The sequence below is a fragment of the Pyxicephalus adspersus genome, chromosome 8, assembly GCF_032062135.1.
Source record: "Pyxicephalus adspersus chromosome 8, UCB_Pads_2.0, whole genome shotgun sequence".
In the NCBI taxonomy this organism is placed as follows: domain Eukaryota; kingdom Metazoa; phylum Chordata; class Amphibia; order Anura; family Pyxicephalidae; genus Pyxicephalus; species Pyxicephalus adspersus.
Window position 1 is genome coordinate 7,951,164 of NC_092865.1, and position 15,248 is coordinate 7,966,411.

Genomic DNA, 15,248 nt, shown 5'->3' on the forward strand with positions numbered 1-15,248 from the left:
CCTTTCTGCAGTTGCAGCATTCCCTTGATAGCATTTGCAGTTAATTTATATTAATTGTTGTTCTGGAGGCAAAAGTTGAGCTCTGAGGTCTGCATAACTAGAGCTTTTACAATGGTCTCTCACTCCCTTTTTGGATCTTTAGGTTGTTATTTATTATGGACAATTCAACATGAAGAGTGAGAACAGCCAAATCTCCAGGGTAGATGGGAACAGAGCCAGGATCTCTGACAGGGAGGTCTTGCAGCTGGTCTCTGGAAGAAATACAAAACGGGAAGACTCATCCAACTGGATATTTAGCTCAAACCAAAGAAATGAATGTTGACATAACTGAAAGAGTGAGGTCCCAAAGCGTAACTATGAGTACAGAAATTCTGGAGAACCCATTACCAATATTGTAAAGTGCAATTTCACAGCTGATAATCTTATTTTGCCCATGCTTATTGTGCCCATGCTCCCAGGTCAGAAACTCACCAGGGTATGAAACAAAGATGAGGGGCTTGTACCTCCAAAATATATCAAATCCCATTTTCTGTCTTGACAAGTTCCTTTAAAAAGAAATACAAACCAGAAGGTGCTTGCCATTAGGAGCTGAGAATATATAAAATGTCTACCAGTCAACCCTGTATATGTGCACACTATATGGCCAAATGTTTGTAGACACCAGGCCATCATCATACTCATATGAGCTTCTTGGACTTGGACACTCCATTCTTAACACATAATATAGAGTTGACCTATAACAAGCTTCACTTTTCTAGAAAAGCTTTCCATAAGATTTTTTTTAATTGTGTCTTAGGAAATGTGTGCCAAAGTTGAACTTGTAAGGTTGGGTATGGGTTGTGGATGGGAGAACCTGTCTCGGAATCAGCATTTTAATCTATTTCAGAGGTCTTCAAAAGAGTTGAGGTCAGGGATCCATGCAGGTGTATTGCTCCCCATCAAAATCACCAAACCTGTACCTTTATACACCGGAGTGCGGTCATTTTGGAACAGAAAGGGGCCTTCCTCAAACCGTGGCCACAAGGTTAGAAGTTGCTACGTGTATCTGTAAGCTGTACCATTAAATGTAAGGCCCTGGTCAGCAACAGTATTTACCAGACACCAGTCCCTTAATCTAACGCTGAGGTCTTCACCTTTAGCAAGTTCCCGCTCATCCTCAGGAGATAGGTTGCATCTCCCAGCACAGGGTTGCCCCCAGGACTGCCCCCATGCCCCACAGGGTTGCCCCCATGCACAAAGGATGGCATCTGAGTTTGGGCTGGCAGAGGACCAGGGGCCCAGGATTAAGCAGTACAAGAACTATCAGGCAAATCCGGAGTACAAAGTCAAAGTCATACCACCAGTCCACCAAATGTGGTACAGAGAGAGTCGGGGTCACAGGCTGAGGTACAGACTGCGTATAATCAATGGGTCAGAGATCAGGCAATGATAGAACAGTAAATCACATGGAAACTCTCCAGGCTAAACGCTACAACAGGCACAGAAGACTGGGAGCAGAGAGGCTTTACAGACCCAGCAGTCAATGGCAGCATGGGATTGCTCAGGAACCATTCTGCTAATCTGCTGCAGCACAGCTCCAAATCCCCTTTAGCTGTGCAGTCTCAGTGCAGGGGATGCCGAGAGGGAAACACAGCTAAAGGGAAACAAGGATCCTGAAACCTGCAGAGCACTAATTCCTGGAACTCCTTTGCTGCTACATGCACAACCGCCAGAGGGAATAGGCCGAGCATGTTCTACTGTGGTGGGACACATTGTTGGCCTGTGGTGGGCCCGGGATTGTTGGCCAGTAGAGCCACAATGTCTCCTAACATTAACAGAACCTATCACTGGAAGCATAAGAACCCATTGATTTGGATCGAGGGGTGTCCGCATGGTCATATAGTTCAATGTGATTCTCAGGTTTCTGCAAACATTTTCCTAAATATTAAGCGGGGCAAATATATGGCAACATCCCGTTCTGCTGATCATGTGACTTTGTATATCATTTACCGATAACAATTCTACTTTCCAGCTGAATCTTTAGAGAGATTTTTGGATTTCTGATTAATAGAATGATACAGAAAAAATTAGTTTCTTGCAACACTGAGGAGTCGGATATAATGAAATGTAGCAGGCTGAGTTTTAGTTTTCTATCGAGGAACCCTCAACTTTAAATGGCTCATTCTTTTACTGGAACCAGGTCCGATCGTGCGTAAATCTTTATTTTAATACTGGGGGAGGAAGGAAAGAAACATTTACAGGTGACAAAAATCATTTTCTTAGAGAGATAAATTACGCAGTTGAGAGTTTGCAGGCTTGTACTGGAACTGTGCCGGCACCCCAGTCAAGGTGAAGTCACAGGATAAGCTTATCACTTCTTACTAAAACCTAAACCGTGAAGCAATAGAGCAAACCACACTGCTCATACGTGTGACCTGCTTCTTGTCAGCTAGAAGGACTTGTAGCTTATCAAAGGGGCGTCACATGATGAACAAGTGGTTTATTGGTCACCAGAATTCTGGGAAATGACAACAGCTCATTGTCGTTCGGTGGTAGTCACTCCAGGAACCTTTGTCAACTTTATCCTCTGCTGCTGAATCAAAAAGACAAATAGAAACTTTATTAAAGTACAGCTTCCAAAAATAGTTCTTTGCTTTGCTCTTTTAAATGACCGCAGAGAAAAGGTCTACTCTATGCTAACTTTTATCATGAGTTATAGGCAGCTGGCTGTCTGCTTTATTTAATTGTTATGGTGTTGGGATAATAATTCTTTGGGAGCAGCATGAGTGTTCCTGGGGGCCCAGTCTGTTGTTGTACAGCTTTCTTAATATGAGGTTGAACCTTGGGGTTCCTCCAGAGATTGCTTGGGGTTCCTTGAGCAATTTGTGACTTTCAGGTCTCAGGTCAACTGATACAAATGATCGGTAAGAGTGATTTTTAAATGGCCAGCAATGTAAGAGGCATTCTTCACAATGCCAACCATGCTAATGTACTGTGAGCTGTGGATATAGTATTTATAGCAGCAGTTTCCCCATGTAAAAAGGAGCGGTGGTGTTCAGGCACAGCTGTGTAAAATGAAAATGTCAGGAGAGGCAAAAGAACTAAGAATTCTAACCCTCCTATTGCAAACTATTTCCCCCACCACTTAGATTGTAAGCTCTCTAGGGGAGGGTCCTCTCCTCCTCCTGTGTCATTGTTTAAGTATGTCTGTAATCTGCAACCCCTATTTATTGTACTTTAAAAATACAGTATAATAATAATTCAAAGGACTTATTACTATAAAAGTACAGGAAGGGAGCTTCTTTTGGCAAAGGCATCATCGTGATGTGCAATGCAGAATCCAAACCTGTGGATTGGTTAGGTCACATGTGTTCTTTTTTAGGCTCCAGTACCAACAAACTCCAACAGAGAGCTGCAGAGAAATGGTCCAAGGAATAGAGAGTGATTGGCCTTCTGTAACTAGCTAGTAAAAATCAGCAGTTTCTTACAGGTCCTCTTTAAAAAAGATATTATTATTAATATTAATATCTATAATAAAAAACTGTATTTTAATAGCGCCAACATATTATGCAGCGCTGTACATTAAATCGTTTTATGCAATACTGACACCTTACTCCTTTTCTAATATGCATACATCAGCTGTCTGGGTTCTTTCACTCAAACATGGTGGCAAAGGTGACATTGTGGTGATGCCAGCCAATCAGTGGTGCCAGATCAGCGTTCACATGACACACAGTTGGGTGCAAGTGTGCTCTATTCATGCATAGTAAAGGTTTGTGAAATAGTTACCCCTTTTTTCCCCGCTAATACTTTCCTTTTTGATCTCCTACCACAACGCCTATCCACCAGGACAAAGTAAATAAATTATGCGTGATCTAAATTTACACCTGGGAAAGGACTCTTCCACTGTCCAAGGGGTAAGTGACCTTTAGGCATTGGGTGTTGAATGTCACATATTCCCCCATACCCAGAAGCACTAATTCACATCATCCTAGCAGTACGCTGAATATATATAGAACAGGACCACTTTATTTAAAGAGAATACTTTAAAGTAAACCTTTCTATAACTTTACAAAGAAGCTTTAATAAATATTTGGCATGTCATAATTTAAAGCAACTGTATAATTAAGAAAAAAAACTCCACCTTTAATTATTAAAATACCATCCTTAAAGCTGTTGTAAAGGTAAATTCTGATTTCACAAATTTAGGTTTGGAATAATACCATTATTATTGCTTCTGTACCAGGTCACGTCACCTGCTGTGAATTGCATAGACAGGGGAGCTGTCAATCAAATACTTTTACCCCACCCCATTGGACAGTGCAGCTGGTGATGTAAGCAGTTGGGACGGGGGCAAACAGGAGCGCTATCAGTATATTTTGAGTGCCATACTAAGCAAACTTCCTGAGCCCCCCTCACTAATTTCAAAAGTTGCAAAAGTCAAGCTCTTTTGATTAGGGCTTGGTACAGAATTACCCCTTGTCCCCCGCCTGATGGCAGCCTGGGGGCAAGCAAGAAGGTTTGACAGTGAACTTCCCCTGTCATTGAAATCTTTATAGGGCACTCCTGACCCCCTTTTTCTGCTTATTCCAACTAAGGTAGTATAATGCACACAATGCTCCACAATTTTACTGTAGGGAATATTCATTTTTTGGGTGGTTTAGGCAGCTTTAAACTCAGTGAAAAGACTTTGCCTAGGCTGAGATGATGTCAGCGGTCTGCTGCAGCAAAAGGAAACATTTTCCCAGTCTCCACCTTTCTTTTAGGGATTATACTGCCACATTGGCATTGGTAAGTCACATTATTCATGTCACAGGGGCCAATTAAGCTGTACATTACATTAAGCTGTCACAGGGGCTAGCTGTACATTATTATTATGGAAGAGCCTTCCAATAATCTGAAAACGCCTACTTGGTGACCTTAAATGCCACAGATGGGCATCAACATTGCCAGCCTTCCTGGCAAGGCTCGGAGTTGGGTCTCTTGGCAATCCTGATATGGCCAACACATTTCCTATGTATCATAGACCTTAATGTAGCTTGCTGTCCCCAATCCATTGCGGGTATGCCAACCAGGGCATCGTATAACATAGGTGTGGCCGTCCACGTAATCTTGGCGCTGGCTGTGTTTATAGTCGCCAATTTCCAAGTTTCATATTTGCAGAACCTGAAGGATATCCACATCAGCCTACTCTGTTTATAGGAATCAAACACACAACATGCTTATTCATCCCAGCCGGTGACCCGTCCACGCGGATGTTGGCAGTGAACCCAGCGATACGCCATGTTTTGCCTCCCGGGTGACGCAGAGCTCGATCCTCCCTGACTCATCGCTTATTAAACTTTTTCAGGAGAATCAGAAGACTTTATTGGTTTAACACATATAAACTCTGGTGTAATACGCCGGGGAGGAGAAATCAAACACTGACACTTTGATTGCTGAACCGAAGAATAATAAAAAAGATCATAAAGGACCCGCAGGAAATGCAGCTTTTGTTCTCTAAGTAAACATTGGGTGATTTTAAAGCGGAACTCTGGGAAGGTATAAAAAAGACAAATAATATTACACCAATGCAAACAAACTTGGTATCAGCCTTTTGTGGTGCAGTGCTTTGAAAGGGGAAGGAAGAAGCAGCACATTGAGCTAATCCATGGAGGGAAAAAAAAAATAGTTAGCACTCTGGCCTTTGCAGCGCTGGGTCGCAGGTTCGAATCTCAGCCAGGACACTATCTGCATGGAGTTTGCAGGTTCTCCCCATGTTCGTGTGTTTCCTCCCACATTCCAAAAACATGCAGTTAGGTTTATTGTCTTAGACGGTATTAAAGACATAAGACGATGTTAGATTGTGAGGGACAGCTAGTGACATGACTATGGCCTTTGTACAGCGCTGTGTAATATGGCAGCTCCATATATATATATACTGTGTCATAATAAAAACACAATGCCAAAGAGATCAGCTTCTCCTTTCACTGTCCAATCACAGGTTGGAGAATCTGAGCTCTTCGGGGCACGATCCTTTCCTCGTCCTGTGTTATTGTCTGTATTCGTCTGTCATTTGCAACGCCTATTTAATGTACAACGCTGTGTAATATGTTGGCGCTATAGAAATCCTGTTTATTAATAATAACTGCAACAGATTATCCTTTCCTGCTGTGTCAATTTCCAGACTGGATTGTCCACAGGACAGCACACTGATGAGTTATCACTCTGTCCATTTCATACTTCTTCAAGTCCTCTAACTACCCCCAAGGATAATTTCGGCTGAATTAGCCGTTTCTTGTAATTGAGATCATCAAGGATTCTTAATATTGCTTTGTCTTTTCTCTACTTCTCCCTTTTCCAGGACATCCTATTTGTGAAATGTTATCCATATATAGGCTTCCTGAGACCAGAGTCTTTTCATGAGTATTTATCTATAAAGAGACCTTGTCATTCAATAAAATGCTTTTAAGAAGGCTTCTCCATGTATAGAAGAGGCTAAATAATTACCTTTTCTGCTGCCCTCCTATAGTAGCAGCACTGGGTTCCACTGTTGGCTACATCTGCCATTGCTATTATATATTTCCCTCTGCTTAATGCTGCCCTGCGGCAAGGAACCCTAGCTGTAACACTAACACATCTGGGGGTGCTGATCTCCTGGTTCCCCCCCATCCTATACTAATCTTCCCCCTGACCTCACATCATTACCGTACCCTATCTGACAGGCCCTCTTTAAGAGCCCATTCACACTTATTATTATTATTTTTATTATTAATAAACTGTATTTGTATGGCGCCAACATATTAGGCAGTGCTGTACAATATTGTGTATTACAGAACACGTTTAGACACATATAAACCCACATGCACAGGTGTAGAATAGCTTTAACGCTTCTGATTTATGACCCCTCTGTCACTATATCATGATTTTTATAAAACAGCTCTGGGGGATTCTTTTTTTGCACTTTCAGGTGTTTACCTAATGAGGTTGATATACTGAAGGAATTTCGGCTAGTCACTTACCAAGGTGAACAATCTTCTTGCCAGTGATGATTCACATAACATAGAATATTGTGATAGTTTACAAGAATGACCAATCACGTGCAATGAAACCAAAAAAAAAAATGTTCCTTGCTCCTGATTGGAAGGTTGAAGTTAGCAGAGCTTCATCTCATTCATTAGGCTAAGTGATATATTCCTTTGCCAAGGGATTCACTTTGCTATGTGAACAGCCGCTGTTCCTTTAGTAAATCAACCCCACTGTCCATGACCATGAAAATTTGTAAATTATCCATTTTTTAAATACTTTTTCCTTGCATTTACTCGGAAATTTTAAAGCTGCATGCACACGTCATATAAGAGAAAGAAATCTGAAATGTGTACAGTGCCCGCACATTGTTCATCAATTTGCCACGATGGGGATGACCATTTTGCATTTCTATAGAGGAGAGCAGGGTGCAACTCACTCCCCGTCCCCTCACTATTGAACAGTGCTCACTCGTTTATCTGTCAATGCAAACAATCACAAATGTCCTTTCCGGTGACATTCACCTGACGTCTATCTGTGCAAGGCTTAAATGAACATAAATTCACCTTATTTCCTAAGCTCAGTGTACATAAACTTTGAAAAGTGAATAATCTTCTTTTTTAGTAAATCAGTCACCTAGAGTGCTGCACCTACCAAGTACCATTGAATATTATGTTCTGTTCTTCTTATGTCTCCTCTTGCAATATGATATCAGAATGTCACACCGATGATGTCATCACTGCGCCCAATGTTATAATTAATCAGTGCCAAGGTAACCCATTGCAATCAGAATGAATTGTACAGATGGCTTATGATTGGCTGCTATGGGTACAGCACTTTGCACAATTGTATTGAACGACTCTATTTCTGTGTCCACCTTTCAGTAGCCCCATGTTTTAGAGATCAGTGAGTCATTTGTACAGAATACGTCCGTTTTATAGATCTGAGCTCAGGAGCGAGAGGAGAGATGTACAGAAGAGAACATGCAAGGAACATTGAGAGTCTGAACACAAAATAAGATGTTCATAGACGCAGACAACCCTCATAGGGCAGCTGGAGCTGAGAATTAATGGATGGGACCAGCAGAGTGCAGGGTATGGGGTGTAATATACCAGGTTGTATGGGGAAGACGAAACAAGGATGAGTATGGACAGAGAAATGTTAGCTGTGAATTATGGGGGCTTTAAAATGTCTTTAAAGTGGACCTTTCATTTAAATGGAAGCAGGCTGCCCCCTCCACCCATTCCTTAAATCATCTACTATACAGGGCGGACAAGTGTGCCACTGTAAAAAAGTTTTCATACCCTCCTGGGCCACAGGGGGCTCCCCTGGGGGACCCCAAGTCAGGCCTGCATAGGGGCCCTCTGTTGGCTACATCCACCATTGCTACTATATATATAGAAAAAAATCAAGGTATAAAATTCTACCACCATCTTCTGCTCAGGGCACCTGGGCAAGGATGATGTCTCCATTCACCGGACCTGTGGAATTCAAAGCTGGAGAGATTTTAGGTAAAGACGCTCTTTGCAATGGTCACCTACTCTGCATTCCATGTTCCACTCCACCTGGAAGAATGAGGAAGTCCAAATATGGGGGTAAGGTAAGTATTTATCTGACTTTACCCTTAACAGATGAAGTTTTACATACCCATGACTTCCATTGTGCAGTCCCTGTATGGCAGGGCTAGGAGTTTAGGAAAAAGTTTAGGATCATTTTAGCTGCTGTGAAGTAAAAAATTGGAAAAGAGATAAGCTTGTCACAGCCTTTCGTCTCCTTTTATTGTCCAAGATATTCTGGGCTCTGAAGAACTGGACTGAATGATGCTGACCATCAAACTGTGGACATCTAGTGGCAGAATAAAGTACAGCAGGATAAATTCCTGGTTTGAAGTTGACTATTGCAGCTCAGCTTCAGTTCCCAAGAAATAAATATTCTCTACAAACTTTAGTAATTCAGCACCAGCGTGTTTTGGTTTTGTTCATGTTTCCTAACACTGCACTATTTTCACTTCCTGTACAGAAATCAAACCATATATGAAGCATTTTGAATCAGCCAGGCAGGAACTTAAAGGGCCAATCAGCTAAAAAATAAGGCGATTGCTGGATTCTGTTCAGATTACCAATCATTTATTGGATCACAAGGGAAAATCAGCTTATGTGTACCAGTCCTTAAAATCTCAAAAGACAGGATTTCCCTCATATCATTTCTGACCATCTGAGAAAATTGAAAATTTCTACCTTTGTGTTTGCAAGCTCCCCTCGTATTTGGGGAAATGGGGATGGTATCAACTCCTCATATTGGGCACAGGAGATGTGCAGACCTTGGATTTCAGCATAGGGATAGGGGGATCCCTCATAATCATAATGGGCACCAGAGGTGTGCAGATCTGGGATTTTAGCATAGGGATAGGGGGAATCCCTCATAATGGGCACCAGAGGTGTGCAGACCTGGGCTTTCAGCATAGGGATAGGGGGAATCCCTCATAATGGGCACCAGAGGTGTGCAGACCTGGGGTTTCAGCATAGGGATGGGGGGAATCTTTCATAATGGGTACTAGAGTTGTGCAGACCTGGGATATCAGAAAACGGATAGAGAGAACCTCTCATATTGGGCACCAGAGGTGTGCAGACCGGGGATTTCAGAATAGGGATGGGGGGAACCTTCATAATGGACACCAGAGGTGTGCACACCTGGGATTTCAACATAGGGATAGGGGGAACCACTCATTATGGGCACAGAAGGTGTGCAGAACAGGGATTTAAGCATAGGGCTAATGGGAACCCTTCGTAATAGGCACAGGAGGTGTGGAGAACAAGGATTTCAGCATAGGGATAGAGGAAACCTCTTACAATGGGCACAGGTGGTGTGCAAATCTAGGATTTATAGCATAGGGATAGGGGGAACCCTTCATAATGGGCACCGGAGGTGTGCAGACCTGGGATTTCAACATAGGGATGGGGAAACCCCATATAATGAGCACAGGAGGTGTGCAGATCTCAGATTTCAGCATAGGGATGGGGGGAACCCTCATAATAGGTGCAGCAGGTGTGCAAACCTGGGATTTCAGCCCAAGGAGACCCTCATAATGGGCATAGAAAGTGTGTAGACCCAGGAACTCAGCATTGGGGTGGTGAAAAAGGGAATTGCTGGAGCCGCATCTAATGGAGGAGAAAGTGTGAAGACCTAGAAACTCAGCAGTGGGGTGGTGGGAACCCCTCACAATAGACACAGCAGGTGTGCAGACCCCAAAATTCACTAATAGTCTCCACGAAACAGAAGAGACAATTTGGGGGTTTTACTCTTCAGCTTTGCCCTCCAACAGCTTTGCAGAATTGACTTCCATTCCTTCCCATAGGACTGCCCACCATGCAGGTTCACCCCTCTGTGTTACCATCACTGGGGGACCATAGAGGTGAATGTGTAATGAATAACTAATGAACATCAACACATTACAACTCTTTGTTGCCATCACAAATCCTTATATAACACAACTCCGGCTGCACAGAAGAGTAAATCCTGCTCTTTTTTCCCTAACAATCGCTGTGTAAATATTAAACATCGGCAGGGCAGCTGCGGCCTAAGAAGGCGGAGGACCAGGCAGTGATCGGTTATTAACTCAGAGGTGACAGTTCTGGCGGCACGTCCGCTAATGTCATGTGATCCCAGGAGGGTGAATATGAAACCCCCTTTGCATCACTCCCCTCCTGTACATGTGCTCCACGTTTTCCTCCCTTCCCACACATGTTACTCAGACCACGAACAGTGCCAGCAGGATACAAAATCATGGAGAACACTCATTTTATGGAAACCAAAATGGATTTCTGTGCATTTTCCATCTGAACCCAAAAGTGTGTAAGCACCCGTTCAACTGTGAATATTCTTATTGAAAAAAAGTTTTTAACTTTGTGTTAAATTCTTTTTAAAATAGGAAGAAAGTATTTTAAGTCTTGATAAAGTATAGTGGTTATTGTCCGATTTTATTTTTGCAATTCATTAGTAAGATTTCACTTTATGTTGTATCCCAGAGACAAATAAGAAAGCAGAATTCCCCATTAGACCATTCCAATTCTATTCCTGTTCAGATGACCATTCAAAAGAGATTTTCCATCCATCCTGTCCTATAAACTATTGTCAGCAGGACAGGAAGTGACGGTAAATCTCTCTAATGCAATATGTTTATTTAGATGGTTAAAAAAGTGCTTTTCTATTGTTTTTCAATGGATATTCAAGCAGATTTATTATTTGATTTTTAATGCTGATTAGTTTACCTAATATTAAAGTTTAAACCTTTTTTGTGTCATGATCAATATCAGATCAATTAAATACTTGTAGTGAATTGCAAAAGATCAATTTGAATGTCATTGTTTATATTGGTTCAAATTGAGAAAAAATCACGTGACCAACAGAACCCCATATGTATTATTATAAAGTATTTATATAGCACCGACAAATTACGGAGTGCTGTACAAGGTATATAGTCATGTCACTAACTGGATTGTAAGCTCTTCGGGATAGGGTTCTCTCCTCCTGTATCACTGTCTGTATTAGTCTGTCATTTGCAATCCTTATTTAATGTACAGCGCTGCGTAATATGTTGGCGCTATATAAATCCTGTTTATTAATAATATTAATAATAATAATAATAACTGTTCCTAAAAGAAGCTCTCAATCTAATTTCCCTCATTTCTATAATACAGTCTAAATTCAGTTTTGGGGGGAAGCCAATTAACCTACTTATATGTTTTTGGAATGTGGGAGGGAACTGGTGTACCCCCTTGCAAATACAGGGAGCGACTGCAAACTCCATGCAGATAGTGTCCTGGCTGAGATTCAAACCTGGGACCTAGTGCTGCAAAAGTGCTAACCACCCAACTAGCCCATTCATAATCTTGCATACTGCACCACACTAAATGCATGATGTATAGAAACTCACAGTAGCGTTGCATTGCGTTTAGCAAGGAGCATGTGGGGTGCCATTACAAATAACAAACCAGTACACAAACACGCTTTGTGCGTCATCATTTTAAAGAAACCAGCAACCCTTGGGTCCTAATCCATTCCCATTCTATCCAAAACTACAGAAAAAATGTTATTAAATTCACTTTTGCACATTTAACTCAACAATTCAAAATTGAATTTTTTTTGTTTTTCGGTTTTATATGTATCTCTAGAAAGTCAACTTTTATTTGATGTGTTCCATTCTTTTTGTATTATATGTCATTGATGACATGGGATTCCTTGAAATACTATTTTAAAAATGTAAATAATTTTAGAGGAAAAAGAAAGAGTTGGGAAAGCTGAGGGTTGCTTCATGGAGCCCAGCGGCCGCAGCCAATGTCTGATTAATACTGAGAAGTAAGCAGCTAGTGAAGAATGGCAGAGCTGTGCTGGAGATGTATGTAGATCAGCCTGTCAGGCCAGTTCCTCCTCCTAGTGCAGAGGAAGTTTCTGACATCAGCAGAGGGCTGATAGAAAACAGGCAGATCTGGGAGTGAGAGAGAAGAGTGCTAGTCACTAGTGAGCAAGGCAGAAGCATAGTCAGCCCATGATGAAGGAGCATTGCTCTTCTTACAGCACTGTGTGTCTGAGCTGCGGTGCTTCTGAGCCCACCATGCAGAGCCTGGAGTCTGACTACATGTCAATGTGCTTGTTTGCAGAGGACTCCTACCAAAAACTAGCCATGGACACTTTGGAAGAACTGGACTGGTGCCTGGATCAGCTGGAGACCATTCAGACCTACAGATCGGTCAGCGAAATGGCATCGAACAAGGTGAGAAGAAGCTTTTCCAAAACTTTTTGTTTAAAATTTGGGTTAAAAAAAAGTTTTTTCTATAGGTATCATTTTTTTTTTCTTTGCCGAATGCTGAGCAGAAATAGTATTTGGTTCAGGTTTTGGACATTACTGTTAAGCTGTTTTACCTGTGGCCATCAAACTACAAATACCGGCAGATTTTTTTTTTGTAACAATGTTGGCTGATGGTGGTTTTTTATCATTTGTCTGTTTTATTCATTTTGTGCAACATTTAATTCCGATGGTCTTAAACACAGTAGGTGGTCCCACGCCTATGGTGGCCCCACATGCGACTTTTTTTTTTCTTTTAATATAAACGTGTCCACTAAGGTAGCTTTAAAAAACAACCAAAAGTCACTCGCCTACAGATATTAAAGCGTAATGCATTTTGCATCATTACTCATATCCTTATGTGTAAAACCCAGCGTGTAGAAGGCATTAAAGATGCTTTGTGGACCCGTTTATATCATGCGGTCACAACACAATAGGACCAGGCAAGTTCTGAAAGAGCGCTTAAGCTCCAGGAAGCAAGATATCTGTTACAAGATGATTTTTTTTTTTCATTTTGACAATTACATGTAATATTATTTTGTTTTACTGCCTTTCCTGAAAGGATCGTTTAATATTTGATTTACAAAATTAAATAGCGCGTTAGAGCTGATTGGATTATGGAGAATTGTGTGGTGGAATCATAGTGTTGAGGGATAATTCAGAAAAACGGAACAATAAAAGAACGTACTGATTTGCTATTGGTATGTTGTGTTTTTTGACCTGAAACGTTGAGATTTAGATTGTAGTGAAGGTTACAGTTAGTTTATTGACAATTAGTAAGTTGGTTTTGGAAATCGAACTGTTTGTTGTTTGATATTGTGTGCTGCTTAACTGATTTAGTACCAGAGGACAACCCATGGATCAGTTACTGAGTATTTATTAAATATTACTTTATTTTGCATTTTTCTTGATCATTTAGAATATATTTTGTTTTGCGAATATGCATAGTCCATAACTTCCAAACTAGATTTTGAATCCAAACTAGATTTGGAATTATTTCTTATGGATGGTTTTCCAGCTGCTGGAGAACAACTGGAGTGTGTTCTTGGAGGTAGAATTATTTGTACTGTAAGGAGTTTTGTTGTGCATTCTATGAATATGATGGTTGGCATTCAATGCAATCTATTTTGCAACCACAAATATACCATTGCCAATGTTCTTACAAGAATGTGGCTCTCTAGTAACAGCAGCCGTTCTGCAGAGCATGCTGGGAGTTATAACTTGACAACAGTTGATTCTGCAAGGGAACAAAGAATCTTCATACAGCTATATAGCCTCTCTTGTAGACGTGAGCTCATCATTCTCTTTCTTGCATATTTCGGCCAAGTCGGGCAATGGGTGCTAGGTTAATAGCTGGGGGAAATAGTTGGTAAGGATTTCATAAGTCGATTGTTTCCCTTATGATAAGGCTGGCATTGGTGGTGTCTGCACACTCGCCCTGGCTGTACATTTACACAATGAGCATATTTGTCCATGCAGATGGCCAACAGTTGGATTGTGATGACATTTGCTATATTATGTCTGCAGCTAAAGCAGAGTATAGCAGTTACCCATGCATCTAATTAAATTTAATTTGTCTGTGGAGTTTCCGAACATTGATTGGGTACGTGGAGTCTTGTCTGATAAAAGATATGGATGGTTTTCCAGCTGCTGGAGAACAACAGGAGTGTGTTCTTAGAGGTTATGATGAGACTTGTGGTATGGGATTTGCAGCAGAGGTTACCTATTGTACAGGGTCTAAATTATTTTGGTAAAGTCATGTACAGGGCCATATCTGCAATTTAATCTCTACTGTGAATGGATCTTGGGTACATGTGTTTGTAAATACACTGTAATTTTATTCACTAATTTGCTATTATAACAAGGTTGAGGCACTGAAAAGCTAGTAGGGGTGTTTATGCAGCTTACAGTAAGAGGAACTAGGAAAAAGAAAGAATACCCTACTATAGATTGATGCTTCTTCACAATCCAATGCAAAGGCAGCAGACAGAAGGCTGACTTTGGTAATAAATAATGGCTAGAGAAGACTGGCGAAGTAGGATTGTCCCAAGTTCAGCTTCAATTTGGTGGTATTTATTAGGTTGGTGGTATTCGGTAACCCCTGTGGGTAGCTGTTAGGAAGCAGCTTCCAAATAAGAGAAAATAGGAAACAATTTGTAGAACTGAAGAAAAGCAGAACTGGAACTTCTGTTATTTACAGCATTTGTGGATGTGGTGCTTGTTCTTCCCGTAAACATCTTCCCCATCTTCTTGTGTCTTGTGCACTTGTAACCGACAACGAGGTGCCAATCTGACAATTTCAAGCAGAAAATAAACAATATTCCCATCTAGTTAAAGGTCATTGTTTCTACACAAGAAAATAATTTCACCAATCAAATGATGAGTTTGCTTTGGAGCAGGATATTTGCAGGTCATAGGACAG

General features: G+C 41.2%; 1 protein-coding gene across 3 annotated transcripts in view; it reads left to right on the forward strand.

Annotated features, from left to right (window-relative positions):
• Positions 1–15,248, forward strand: part of PDE4B (phosphodiesterase 4B) — a 219,740-nt gene that overhangs the window by 184,184 nt on the left and 20,308 nt on the right. For all 3 annotated transcript variants that reach the window (XM_072419412.1, XM_072419413.1, XM_072419414.1), the window contains one exon: positions 12,642–12,754. In XM_072419412.1, coding sequence (XP_072275513.1) covers positions 12,642–12,754 — 113 coding nt within the window. The remainder of the gene's footprint in view (positions 1–12,641; positions 12,755–15,248) is intronic.